The sequence below is a fragment of the Castor canadensis genome, chromosome 2, assembly GCF_047511655.1.
Source record: "Castor canadensis chromosome 2, mCasCan1.hap1v2, whole genome shotgun sequence".
Taxonomy (NCBI): domain Eukaryota; kingdom Metazoa; phylum Chordata; class Mammalia; order Rodentia; family Castoridae; genus Castor; species Castor canadensis.
Window position 1 is genome coordinate 132,253,932 of NC_133387.1, and position 13,509 is coordinate 132,267,440.

General features: G+C 42.5%; 2 protein-coding genes across 3 annotated transcripts in view; one reads left to right on the forward strand and one right to left on the reverse strand.

Annotated features, from left to right (window-relative positions):
- Nucleotides 1-4,849, reverse strand: part of Exd1 (exonuclease 3'-5' domain containing 1) — a 30,296-nt gene extending 25,447 nt beyond the window's left edge. The window contains exons 1-2 of one of the 2 annotated variants that reach the window (XM_074065691.1): nucleotides 4,701-4,849; nucleotides 1,375-1,558 (exon numbers count right to left, since the gene is read on the reverse strand). In XM_074065691.1, the coding sequence (XP_073921792.1) occupies nucleotides 1,375-1,507 (133 nt within the window). In that variant the 5' untranslated portion in view covers nucleotides 1,508-1,558; nucleotides 4,701-4,849. Of the gene's footprint in view, nucleotides 1-1,374; nucleotides 1,559-4,303 lie in introns of both variants that reach the window. The other variant, XM_020176039.2, reaches the window with a different exon arrangement.
- Nucleotides 4,850-5,003: 154 nt separating this feature from the next.
- Chp1 (calcineurin like EF-hand protein 1) overlaps nucleotides 5,004-13,509 on the forward strand; it is a 38,083-nt gene continuing 29,577 nt past the window's right edge. The window contains exon 1 of the mRNA XM_020176204.2: nucleotides 5,004-5,245. Coding sequence (XP_020031793.2) covers nucleotides 5,179-5,245 — 67 coding nt within the window. The 5' untranslated portion in view covers nucleotides 5,004-5,178. The remainder of the gene's footprint in view (nucleotides 5,246-13,509) is intronic.

Consider the following 13,509-nt stretch of genomic DNA (forward strand, 5'->3'; position numbering starts at 1 on the left):
CAAATTATTTTTTCCCAAAGAAAGAAGAGTCAATAATAAATTAGAAAACTGCAGCTTAGAAACAAATAGCATAAAGAACAGAATAAACCTCAGGATGGTCCAAAGAAAGTAAAAAAGGCAGCAATAGTACACTGAATTAAAAATTCTTCCAAGAATATGCTAAGATCTTGAGGCTAAGGACTATTTATTATATTCTTATTTATTTGTACTCTACTTAACTCCAGAAAAAACCTTTTTTTTTCAGTACTGGGGCTTGAACTCAGGGCCCACAACTTGAGCACTCCACCAGCCCTTTTTTGTGAAGGATTTTATTGAGATAGGGTCTCAAAGACTATTTGCCTGGGCTGGCTTCGAACCACGATCCTCCTGATCTCTGCCTCCTGAGTAGCTAGGATTATAGGCGTGGGCCACCTGTGCCTGGCTTAACAAACTTTTGTTTTTCGGTACTGGAGCTTGAACTGAGGACCTGGTGTTTGCTAGGCAGGTGCTCTTCCACTCAAGCCACTCTGCCAGCTCTAGGCTATGTTTTTTGACAACTAAAACCATGTTATTCCTATATGTATTGTTGGCCAAAACAATATAAAAGATCAATAAATGATTACTGAGTGAATTAATTTGCAACAGCCTGTTGATGTCCCATTCTAGCCATGAAAGGCTATTTTAATTCAAAATATGGCATAGTAGTTACCTCTGAAATCTCATTTATAGTTTGTTTCAACTTTAACTTGAAACTTATATAATGAAAACAGCTATCTTAGGACATAAATAGTCTAGCCGAACAAAAACTCTACTGGAGCTTCCAGGATGGTGAACACAGAGGGGGTATCTGTTCCACTTGGCTGTTCCTGAGTTTTATACTTTATGAAAAACCAGAACTGAAGCTGGGAGATGGGGTGACAATCTTGTGACCCATGGAGATGACAGATGACCGTGAGGTAGCAGAGTAGGAGCACATGGCACCTGGTCTCTGCTGATGTCTTTTAGCTATGCACAAATCCTCAGCAACCTATCTCAGGACTTCTTTTTGCATGAGAAAAATTAATCCCTCACTACCTTTGTGTTGGAGCCAAAAATAATTCTAACTAATAGTGGGGCTATTTTTTACTTCAAGATGCATATGGAGAGAAATTAAAAGAAGTACCCTATTAAAAACATTCTGTATTGAAAATTTCCACTATCATATCAATAAATGTATAGAGTTAGGGACCAAGCAGCACAGGCAGCCATGCTGCTGTCAGGGAAGATGGTATTCTAATCATCCTTTGATCTCCTCCTTACAGTAGGACTCCAGTTCCTAATGGAGTCCAAAGTCATCAGTCACACTTAGTCACTCATCTCTTAAAAGGCAGAAGAGTATGACAAGTGGAACAAAACCTTTCTTTAGGACAACAATCTTGTTAGGATCCACATGCTGGAGCACACCCTCGAAGATGCCAGAAATCAATGTGAGTTTCACTCTTCTCCACAAAATCTGACTGAGGAAGTGGTAGTCACTGCTGGGATCCATGCTCTTAGATTCCAAAAGCAGTCTCCAAATAATCTTTAAGCATCCAAACACCTGAGAATTGAATAAAGAGATCTATGATTTTAAAAAGATGGTTTGGGGAGTATGGTTACTTTTTCTCTCTCTGTATCTGTAAGAAACAAGGAGAATAACAATAGGAGTGACTCAGTTTTGTTCATCTTTTTGGAAGGCTAAGGAGAAATGGACCATCAAAATACCAACTCTAAATCACAGAGAGGAAACTGAAAACTGTAAGACTTTGGGCAACATAAGGTTGGCTTCTCTGTCTATAGCTAAATGGAACAAGCAGAACATTTAGAGGGTTTTTAATGGTACATATATGTCAAGAATAAATGAAAAAAAAATCCTGATTTCATAAAAAATACTTGCCAGTACATGTTACAAAAACTTTTCTCCCAGAAATGTGTGGGTAGATTCTCCTAGATTAGAAACACTTCCAGGGTCTGCACTGATACCAGCCAAAGCAGAACTGACTTAGAGCTATAGCAATTTCTGCATTGTCAATTGGCTATTCCATGCCACCTGGCTATAGCTCAGTGACAAAGCTGTAGTGTCACCAACCAGTCATGTGTAGTCTGACAGATCAAATTGCCACATACCATCACTTAAGTGCTTATGTAAAGATGATGTATGCTCATTATAAAGAATTACAACATGCAAAGAAAAAACTCTGCCTTGGAGAAATAACTGTCATTCATAGTAAATATTCTGAAAGATTTTTTAGTGTAATACTATAATTTAAAAAATTCTTTCTTTTGGTGGAACTGGGGTTTGAACTCAGGCTGTATGCTTGCAGAGCAGGTGCTCTACCCCTTGAGCCACATCTCCACTCTGTTTTGCTCTGGTTATTTTGGAGATGGGGTCTCCAACTATTAGCTCGAACTGGCCTTGACCCTCAGTCCTCCTGATCTCAGCCTCCCAAATAATTAGGATTACAGGCGTGAGCCACTGGCACCTGGCTCTTTCTTTTTGAAAGTATCTTATAGAACAATTCTGGGTTTTTTTCTTTCTGATGTCTTTATATTTACAACCCTAAATAAGTATTGTTTTATCATGGTTCATTTTTAAATTTTTAGACAGGGTCTCACTCTGTAGCCCAAGCTGGCCTTGAACTGCCAATCCTTCTGCCTCAGCCTTAGCTGAGATGACAGGTGTATATCACCATGCCAGGCTCCAAGGTTTAAATTTGAAAGCTGCTTGTCTTTGGCACGCTAGGAAAATTCAACAGCGGATTTTGCAATTTACTCTAATTAGAAAATAGTGATGGGATAATGAGTCTCATTCAACTAAGGAGGTGGTGAGAGGTTACACAGCATTTCTAGCCCGATAAAGAATCTATATTTTTATGGGTTATTTATTTTGTTGGCATTACTGGGGGTTGAACCTAGGGCCTGTGCATGCTAGTACTCTATTACTTGAGGTATGTCCCAGCCCTTTTGTTACAATTTGTTTTTGAGATAGGTTCTCACTAAATTTGCATGGGCTGGCCTTGAACTTGAGATCTTCTTGCATCAAAAATAGCTGCAGTTATAGGTGTGGACCACCATGCCAGATTCTGTATTTTTATATTGTAAGGGAAGGTTTTCCACAAACATTAGCTGATACTTGCAACAATCATAACCTAATCTACAGATGAGAAAATGGAGGCTTAAAGATTTAAGACACGTGCTCAAAGTCACACCCCCACAAGATAATAGAACGTCAACTAAAACAGACCCCAAATTGAGGACAGTTGTGGTCTAATGTAATATCAAGTGATGCATCCACAGAGAACATAAAACAAGTCACTAGGAAATAATTATTTGTTTAAGTTAGCCCAACAGGCAAAGGGGACTTTTTATAAAAGCAAAGGACTTAAAACTGGAGCTAAAACCTTGATAACCCTTTGTAGAGGCAAAATAATAGATGCTAAAAAGATACCCAAGAAAAAAATTTTTGTGAAATACTTGGAAAATAAGAACATTAAAGAAAAAAATGTTAAAGTAAATCAGAAAAAAATACTATTAGGTAGTGAAAAAAGCAATGTAAAAGATAAATGGTGAGATTCAAAATTAGAAAGGAAAAGGTAAGGTCGGGATCCAGAGATGGGCTTCAAATCAAAAAGTGGACATTCATGCCTCTGACACCAAGATTTTCCTACCACATTCATATTTTCAGGAAAAAGCGCGTCCCCTGGCTTCTTAGGCTGGCAAATCCAAAATGTAGGTACCTGCACATGAAGGCCAATCTCAAGAGAGAAGAGGAAAGGGGTCAATCATGAAAGCAAGGGGGTGAGACTAGAATCTCATCTTACATTCAAGCTGGTCACCTAACTGATTTGGGGAAGCTTGTTATGTCACTTCCCTAGTTATTAATTTAATTATTAAGTGAGAGTGATCACAATTTGGTTCTTTCCTATCTTAAACGGGGTCCAAACGGGTGAGATTTGGAGCCACAGGAACATTACTGGTGTATAGTAATGTAACGGGTGGCTTTCAACCTTTTCATCAAAGCAAGCAAGACTATGCCATAAGAATAAAATGCAAAATTCCTCTTTTTCTTTCTTTTTTTTTTGGAGACTGGTTCTAAGTTGCCCAGACTGGCCTCGAACTCCCGATTCTCCTGCCTCAGCCTCCTCAGTGCTGGGATAACAGGTATGCGCCACCACGCCTGGCCTGAATTACTCATTTTAAATACAAAATAAGAAGCTTCAAATAAACGGCGATCCCTTCGCCAGAAATTCACTCTCCTCCACCTTGAGGACTCCCCCCACCCCACGGAAGTTTGGGAAATGAGGACCTTAATTTCAGCCAAATGGTGAGTTCTTGAACTTCAGCCTAACACTAAAAGAAGGACTGCGGTTTAAAGACGGAGGCTCGGGGCGCTCCAAGCCACTCGACGGCGGTTAACAAAGCATAACAGTGAAGCAAACGGAGGAAAGCTCGCAGCGCCGGTCACCGGAGCCGCACAGCGCACGCCGGCGGGGCCGACCCTCGAGGCGCTGTTTCCCGAGGGGCCAATCGGCGCGCGGCCCCGACGCCGGCTCCCCAGCGCCCCCTTGCGCCCGGGCGGAGAGAGCGCTCAGGAGAGACGAAGCACGACGGCGAACCTACAGTTCCAGGGGACACACCCAAAGATTTTTTCCCACGCAAAGTTTTGTCTGTGTTTTTTTGTTTCTCTCCGCAATCCTTGCTACCTGAAGGCTGGGACTCCTGGCATCAGAGTCCTGTGAAAAACCTGTGGGCTACGTTGTCTGCCGCTCCTTAGTTTGTTGGGAAATGTTGGGTGGATGGAGTTGCCGTTTTAAATTGCGGTCGCTAGCGCCACAGTGGCATCGCCCCTTTAAGACCGGTGGCAGCCGCGGTTCCGGGGGGCGGGGTCTGCCTCCAGCTGGACTCTGGCTGGCGCTGGAACTCCGAGCATCGACGTTGGCTCTGGCGCAGAGCGCAACCTCGCTTCTGATTGGCTGGCCTTGGGGACCGCCCACCCCCCCCCACCCACCCCCGCGCACCACCCCTGGGTTCCCTCCCGGGTCCGCAGTAGAAAACACTGCCCTCTCCCTTCTTGACCCCTGTCCCTTCCTTCCTGCCTTCCTTCCTTCCTTCCCTCCCTCCCTCGCTCCTGCCGCCGTCGCTTCTGGTGCCGCTGCTGCTGGAGGAGCTCCTGGCACGGTGATGGGGTCTCGGGCCTCCACGTTACTGCGGGACGAAGAGCTCGAGGAGATCAAAAAGGAGACTGGTTGTGAGTTGGGGTTGGGGGTGGGAAGGCGGCCCGGCGTCTCCGGCTGGCTTCAGCACTGGGGGCGATTGTCGCTGAGGTCGGGATCGGGGTGCTGAGGTTTGGGGGATCCTGGGTAGCCTCTGGTGCTGTGACTTCGGGGCACCGAGGGCTGGAGGACCTGTTCGTCCTACTGTAGATTCCTGGAGCTGGGTTGTGGCTCCCGTGGTGCTGTCCTTTCTCGCAAAAGCCGGAGCCCTGATTACTCACAGAACGCGGACACCACTTTTCAAAACCCATGAAAGTCCCCTGTATCTTCCCCTATGAAGAGGCATCCTCAAGCTGTAGGTAAAGCCCGAGAAGCAGCTTCGGGAACTCTGAATGGATCCTATAGAAAACATGAGCTGTTCCTGTTAATCAGGATCTAAAACCACTGATAACTGTGTGGAAATCACAAACACGTTCTTGCCACAAACTGAACAAGTAAACTCAGAAAGGAAGACCATATAATAAGGCTTTGGAAGGCGTGATCCAGTGATCGGAGACCTTTAAACAATCAGGGGTCCTCAGCCTGAGACTTTTCAGTCTGAACTTGGAGAAAAAGCACTGAAACTGTGACCTCCAGTTTTTTAGGATACTTGCCGTCCTAATTTCATATGTATATTGATTTCTATTGTGCTGGTGGACATTATGCAGTCACTATTAAAACTGGATGTACTCCAAAAAGCTCTGTGACTTGTACTAGGAACTGATTTTTTTATAGTCCAGTGTCTTCCTCGTTAACCTGAACAAAGGAGCAAGAGGGCTTTGAGAATTCAAAAGTGCTGCAAACACGATCATGTGTTTGAAAAGCCCTTGGTAATGCAGTGTATGGTGGAATTGTATTGGCACATGCAGTGTTTTCTGTTCTTGGTGTTCCTTCAGGACTCTTGTTGAGTTATGAAGCTCTGTGGCTTCATGATATCTGTCTTTGATAATGATAGGACCAGCAAGTACAACAGAAGCCTGTAGGCAGATAATACTGAGCAGTACTGGGGGAATTGCTGAGGGGGAGGTAGTCTTGGGTAAATTAAAAGTTGTCCTGTACAGTCTGACAAGTTCAACTTTCTAGAATCTTCAAGTCGGAAGAGATATTATCTACTCCACCTCTTATCAGATGGGTTTGCTTCCTTGACCAGACCCTAACATATGGCCATTAGCTGCTCCATAAAGACCTTTAACCACGATTAACCTCACCACCAACTAAGGCAATCCTTTTTACAATTTTGAATGAATGACAGAAAGTGGTCAGCTATTTATAATTTGCAGAATGTGATTGGTCACTTTACTTTATGGTCATTTTATGACAACTCTGACTTCAAGAGTAGAACTGCAGGCAGTTTGGATTCAACAAGCATTTTATTACATTTTTTGGCTATGTCCTGTGGCCACGCTTGTAAATGTAATGACTTCTTTAAACCTAGGGTGATACCCAAATTAAAGCACTATGCTTAAAACGGTTGTATAATGAGGAAGTATAAGCTGTAGAGAGGATGGAAAAACTATTTTTGCCTCAGAATGAAGGGAGCAATTATCTCATTCTGGTTTGTTTACATTTGACCAAATGAGAAGGGCTTGGATTGCTGTTATACAGGGTTATTTTACTCTGTGACTTGTGGACAAATACAGCTAAGTACTCATGGAAGAGCTGTGTTCCTGGTTGCTAGAGTGACTCAAGAATGAGCAAGATTATCACCAAAACCAGTGCAAGTGCAGGTATTGAGCCAGAAAGCCTGATGACATAAGTACGTACTGAATTTTCACAGTGTCTGCGTTCAGTATTATGCTAGGTTCTCAGAACAGATGGTGACAAAAGACGCCCACAATCTGGTTAAAAGCCCCAGAAGTATGGTTAGCATCACGAATAAGGAGGCTTGAAGTTGGGTAGCTCCCACCTTTAGACATTCAGAAAGAGTCTTTGAGAGCTGGCTTTGTGGAGGATAGGGATTGGGCCTTGCTGCAAGCATGAGTAGAGTAGGTTTGGGTAAATTAACCTAGGGCAGTTTGGGTGGCTTACAGGTGCTCTCTCCCCCAGTTTGCTACAAATTCATTCCTAGGAATAGAGCCATCAGTTTATGTAGGAGTGCCCATCAGCAGAACTAATTTTTTCCTTTTTAAAGACAGTGTATGTAGCCTGAAACTTGATCTTACTGCCTCAACCTCTCAAGTGCTGGGATTATAGGTGTGTACCCCCAGGCCCAGCTGGGACAGTTGTTTTTTTTTAAAGAAGTAATTTTAGCATGGTGCAAAGGCTTTAGAAAAATTAAAAAAAAAAAACAACAGATTGGAGGGTGGGGTAGAGAGGTGAAATTTGTACAGTTTTCATCTGCCTCTTGTTTGAGGAACAAGACTTTAGGAAACTATTATTTAGAACCACTTTAAGAACAAGTATAAGACATTTTATTACTTCCTTTCCCTGTAAGAAAATGTATCATCATTGAGGAAAAGTGACTTTATATTCAAGTTGAAAGCATTGCATTGTAATTGATGGTTATGTTTAAATACTTTTCATACACTTAGCTTGATGAGGATTCATATATGATTAGTTTAGATAGTATTTGAAATTTAGCTGGTAAATATTGGAAAAGTAATTCTAAGCAAGAATTACCTAGATTTCATCATCTGTAAAATGGGAGCAACAGTGTACCTACTTTATGGGAGTCTGATGCTCATCAGTAAAATGCATTATGACACTTAGAATAGTGTTTGGTGTAAATGTTAACTATGATTGTTTTGAAACAGAAATAACAATCTTTTTTGGGGAAATACCGTTTGGCTGTGCTTAGGCTTAACTGTAGAGGCTAAGGATCACTTGAGCCTAGGAGTTCCAGGCCAACCTAGGGAACATAGCAAGACACCATCACCAAAAAAAAAAAGACAGAAAGAAAGAAGAAAAGAAAATTGTGCCTAGGGCTATATAAGTGGGGAGGTGACAGCATTTTATACTTTTCCTATTTTCAGTAGGCACTGGGTTAGGGATCAAATAGAGACGTTTTGCCAATCCTGAGGAAGTAAAACTAAAAGAATAGCCTGGCGCTGGAGGCTCACGCCTGTAATCCTGGTTATTCAGAAGACAAGATCAGGAGGATCCCAGTTTGAAGGCAGCCCTGGCAAATAGTTTGAGAGACCCTATCTCAGAAAAAAAACCATCACAAAAAGGGCTGGTGGAGTGGCTTAAGGTGTAGGCCCTGTGTTTAAGCCCCAGTACCAAAAAAAAAAAAAAAAAAAAAAAGAACCAAAAAGTAATCCTGGCATTGCTAAGTTTAAGAAACATTCTAGACACACTTTGGGTATAAAATGTTTGCTAGATCGTCTTTGTTCTACTATCTTCTTTCACATGCCTCCGTTTTTATAATTTAAAGCAATTCGAATAAAGATGTAATAGGAGGAAGGTCACGCAATGTCCTGGGTGTTTCTATCATCTCCACCCCTGGTTCACTTACCTGTAGCAACAGCCTGTGAATTACTTAAAATCTTTACGAGAAACAGTTCATGCCCACTAAACCGTGATGAGGGCTGATTGACTGATTTATGTTTAGCCATCTTGTGACTATGGGAGGATGGTGAACAGGTCTAGGAGGCAAGGTGTAGGCTGGTGGCAATTCGTTTGAAAGGGTGTAGTGATGGTATGAAGGGAGAGAAAGAGAGAGAAATATTTCCTGTTCCCTGCACAAGAAGTGGGAGCAAAGACATATATATATATATGTGTATATATATATATATATATATACACATATATATATATAATTTTTTATATACATATATATATATAATTTTTTTGATGAACAGTTTGAAAGTTGCCCCCATTGCAATGCTTTGATCCTAAATATTGACTTCTGTAGGAGTCTCCTGAGAAAAGAGACTTTTCCTACGTAACCCCATTACTATTATCACAACAGAAAAGTTGACAATAATGTTACCTACCATTCAGTCCATATTTGAATTTGCCTAATTATAAGAAGATAGCTTTTATTTTATTCATTTATTTTTTAGTGGGACTGGGGTTTGAATTCAAGGCTTCATGATTGTAAGCAGATGCTCTACTGCTTGAGCCATGTCTGTAGTTCATTTTGCTGTGGTTATTTTGGAGATGGAGTCTTGTGAACTGTTTTCCCATGCTGGCCTCAAACTTAATCCTCCTGATCTCAGCCTTCCAAGAAACTAGGAGTGAGCCACCATCACCTGGTATATTTATTTATTTTTGTAGTGCTGGGAATCGAACTCAGGGCCTTGAGCATGCTAGGCAAGCTCTTTATCAATGAGCTGTGTCCCCAGCTTGTTTGTTCTATAAAGCACCTTTTAAGTCTCTTAATTCTTCAAGTAGGCCAGAACTTGAAGTGCTTATGTTGGGGAAATGTTGAGGTGTGAAATGTTGAGGAGGAATGGTTAAGGGTACAGCTTCTGCTTTATAATCCTTATCTAGAGCTACTCTTGGTCATGGTTGTATGCTTTACCTAGCTTATCTTCTGCATTGAGATTAGGAGAAAAACAAGGGCAGGATAACCTTTCTTACTCCCTTTCAGGTTTCTTCTCTTTGCCAGTCCACCTTGATGTAAGATGCCTTCCTACTCTGAGTACAAGGCGGTGATGAGAGAAAGCTGTAGTCAGGAAAGTTAGCAGTATCTTTTAAATCTTTCAACAATATAAAATAATTATTGGCCTAATAGTGAAGAAAATTCCACTTCATTCAAGGCACATCTGTCCACTGTTCACATCTGTCTACTATTCAGAGGGTAACTGTCAAGTCCTGAGACTTCCTTTGGGTTTCCAAGAATGTTTGTTATGTTTTGGGCACTTGGGCTGGGGAAGTTAGCTACTTCCAGTGACAACAGTTTCACTAAGAACATGTCCTGCCTTCATTCATGGCATTCCTTTTTTTTCCCCCCCTGGTGGCACTGAGGTGTGAACTCAGGGCCTCATGCTGGCTAGGCAGTGCCTTTCTAATACATTTCTCCACATGGTTACACAGCACCTTTAAAGGCAGACTGGGTTATTCTGAGCTCTGTACGTATGTTCACTTAGTCACAGTGGATTCAGCACCTAGATTAAAGCTTTCTCTCCTTTTTGTTAACAAAACTGTTTAACAATGTCATAACATTAGTTTAGAAATTAGGAGATAGTTTAGCTGTGACCATGTTGAGTAATGTTAAATGTTGATATTTGGTCTTCTCTGGCTACTAAAAAATAAGTTGACATTTGGTTGTATGTTTCCCCACTGATTTCCACATAGAACAGTTTTATCATGAAAGAGAACAGTTTCTTAATTGTTTTAGCTACTTGTGTGCATTTTTATTTTGAACCTATTGTTAAATTGTAAATTTGAACAGCTGTAAACTGATTTTTCCCCTGAAATATGGGTGTAATGCTACACTGGTACTTAACCAGTGTAGTACCAGTGTTTAGAAACTACTGCAGTTTGGCAAGTCAGACTGTGAGAGCTGTCCATGCCCATCCTTTGAGACGATGAGCTAGATTAGAAAGATGTCTAGGGCTGGCGCTGATGGCTCACACCTGTAATCCTGCCTATTTAGGGGTCAGAAATCAGGAGGCTCGCGGTTCGAAGCCAGCCCAGGCAAATAGTTTGCGAGACCCTATCTTGAAAACACCCATCACCAAAAAACAGGCTGGTGGAGTGGCTCAAGGTGAAGGCCCTGAGTTCAAACCCCAGTACAGAAAGAAAGAAAGATGTCTAATGGCTCATTTGTTAAGAAGGGGCCGGACTACATCATAGTATCCCTCCCAATTTTAAAATTGTATACATCTCTATATATACCTGTAAGAAATTTCTAGAGCATTCAACAGAAACTGGTATAATAGGTTTGCCTAGGCATGGGAGACTGAGGAATTGGGGTATTGGGGGAGACTGCATTGTGTATTTTAAAAATTCCATTTGCATTTTCATCATGTCAATGGATTAAAACTAATATAAAAATACAATTTGTTTTCCTTCTTAAAAGTTATCCAAACTATGACTCCCAACACTAAGAACTAAATATTTTTCAGCTATTAAAATGTACTCCAAAGCAATGCAGAAAAATTATGAATAACTAAATGAAAAGTAAACTATTAAGACTATGTAAAGTATCCAAGTGACTGATATTAGATGGTGTATAAAGAAATTTAACATGTGGGCAGCCAGTGGCTCACGCCTGTAATCCCCGCTACTTGGGAGGCTGAGATGAGGTCAGGAGGATCGAGATTCAAGGCCAGCCCTGGCAAATGGTTCTTGAGATCCCCATCTCCAAAATAACCCAAACCAAAATGGAAAAATGGACTGGAGGTGGACTTCAAGTGGTAGATGCCTGCTTTGTAAATATCAAACCCTGAGTTCAAACCCCAGTCCTGCTCTTAAAAAAAAAAAAAAAAAAAAAGGAATTATAACAGCAAGCTGGGACACACCTGTAATCTGATCACTCTGAGGGTGAGCCAGAAGGATGGAGAGTTCAAGGCCGGCCTGGCTATATAGTCATGCCAAAAAGAAAAAGAAAAAAATAAAAAACAGCACATTGGGACTGGGAACAAATTTTGCTTTTTCAAAAATCTTTTGGGAACCTTAGTAGTAATTCTTTAACTGGCTTATTTTTGCTAAAGTAAAGGGAACTTTACCAGAGTAGCCTTCGACACCTGAGGCCAGGTCAGGATAAACTGGTCAGGTTCCTACAGAAAGCGGTTTTGACTGGTGGAGTCTGGAGGAGAGTAATTAGCATAGCAGTAAAATTGTACCTTCAGGCTCCAGGCATAGGGGTGATGAACTGGTGCTAATAGCTAACCTGGAGTACTTACCCAATGCCAGGCACCTTGCCAAGCACTTTCTTTTCATTAACTCCCCCAGCCCCCCTCGTTACCCCCATGGTGCTGTGAATAGAATCGGAGTATGTCTAACTGATCCTCACAAGTGTGTGCTCTACGAGAGCAGTTCACAGCTGCCCGACTGGTGACTGGTACACACCAGCTTCTCTTAGCCACTGCACCCTTCTGGTTCTGCAGGGAATGGGAGGAATTCATTCCCCTTTTCTGCTCAGTGTAGGTGCTGGTGCAGAACAAAGTGCCTAACTCAGAAGTTAGAGCCTCCCTGGGTGTCCTTGCAGCCCAGCCCTACCCACTCACTTCCTGCTCCCCCCTGCCCTGTTTGCTTTGCCTCATTGTTCCTAACACTGCCAGTCAAGTTTTGCTGCCTGAGCTTGGGGAGGAGGACAAGTACCAAAACTACCTCAGCCACCCTTTTATGCCCTGGAAGGTGTAGCCTGGTACAAAGTCTGAACTCGGCACACCCTTTTTTCTCCTGTGATGACTGCCTTGTTTCCTGTTACCTCCCACCTGCCAGGAGTCTAATCTGTTTCTCAGAAATGCCAGGTAGCTACCTTACTTAAATTGTCAGTCATCCAACATGAGGAGCAAGATAGCTTTTGTTACATGCTGATGTAAAATGTCATGGGCTGGTGTCGAGGGTCCTTGTCTTCACAGGCCAGAGAACTGGCTCCTGAGGCAGCTGATTGACTCGTGAGGCAAAGCTTGTACATGAAGTAGGATTTATTAGAGAAAGGAAAGGCTACAGCTAGAGCAGGGCGGTGGAGCCGGAAGCTGGTGGCTCCCTGCTCAGGTGAAGGCTGGGGCTTTTGTAGATGTTTTAAGTCTGGGTTTGGGTAAGGGTTAGGTGGGCTCTTCTCATTGGCCGAGGATTCACAGGATGTCTTAGATGAGCTGGTCTGTCTGCCCCTTATTGGGGATGGGAAACAGTCTTGAAAGCATTTTGCTCATCAGCCCTGTGGCAGATCCATAAGACCCTGTATCTCCTCTTCAGGGTGCAGGAATCATAGTGTTCTCCATGGGGGGATGGGCTACCCACTGGAGTCTCCAGACCCAACACTTTCTTGCAGAGGTCATCTGATGATGACATGACCACCTTGTAAAGTGTCTTAACTTGCTCCCTTGGAGCCAGTTCCTCTCCTGCGAACTCAGTGGAACTCATGTAGTCACAGAAAAGAGGCCAGTCCGAGGCTCTGATGATCTTTTACCCAAAGGTCAGTCCTGAGGAAAGAGGTAAAGCCGCTACTGTGTAGTGTAGAAATAGCCAGATTTTCAAAATGCAGCCTGTTTGCACTGCCCTGGTCCTTCCTTCAGTACATATCACCTGCCCTGTAATTCTAGCCTGAAACACCAAACAGATTAAGGTGTGAGTTTTCAGTCAAAGCATGCATTTCATCACCTCCAGCTCAGGCTGTTGAAATGTTAAATTCTCGCTGTTCCCT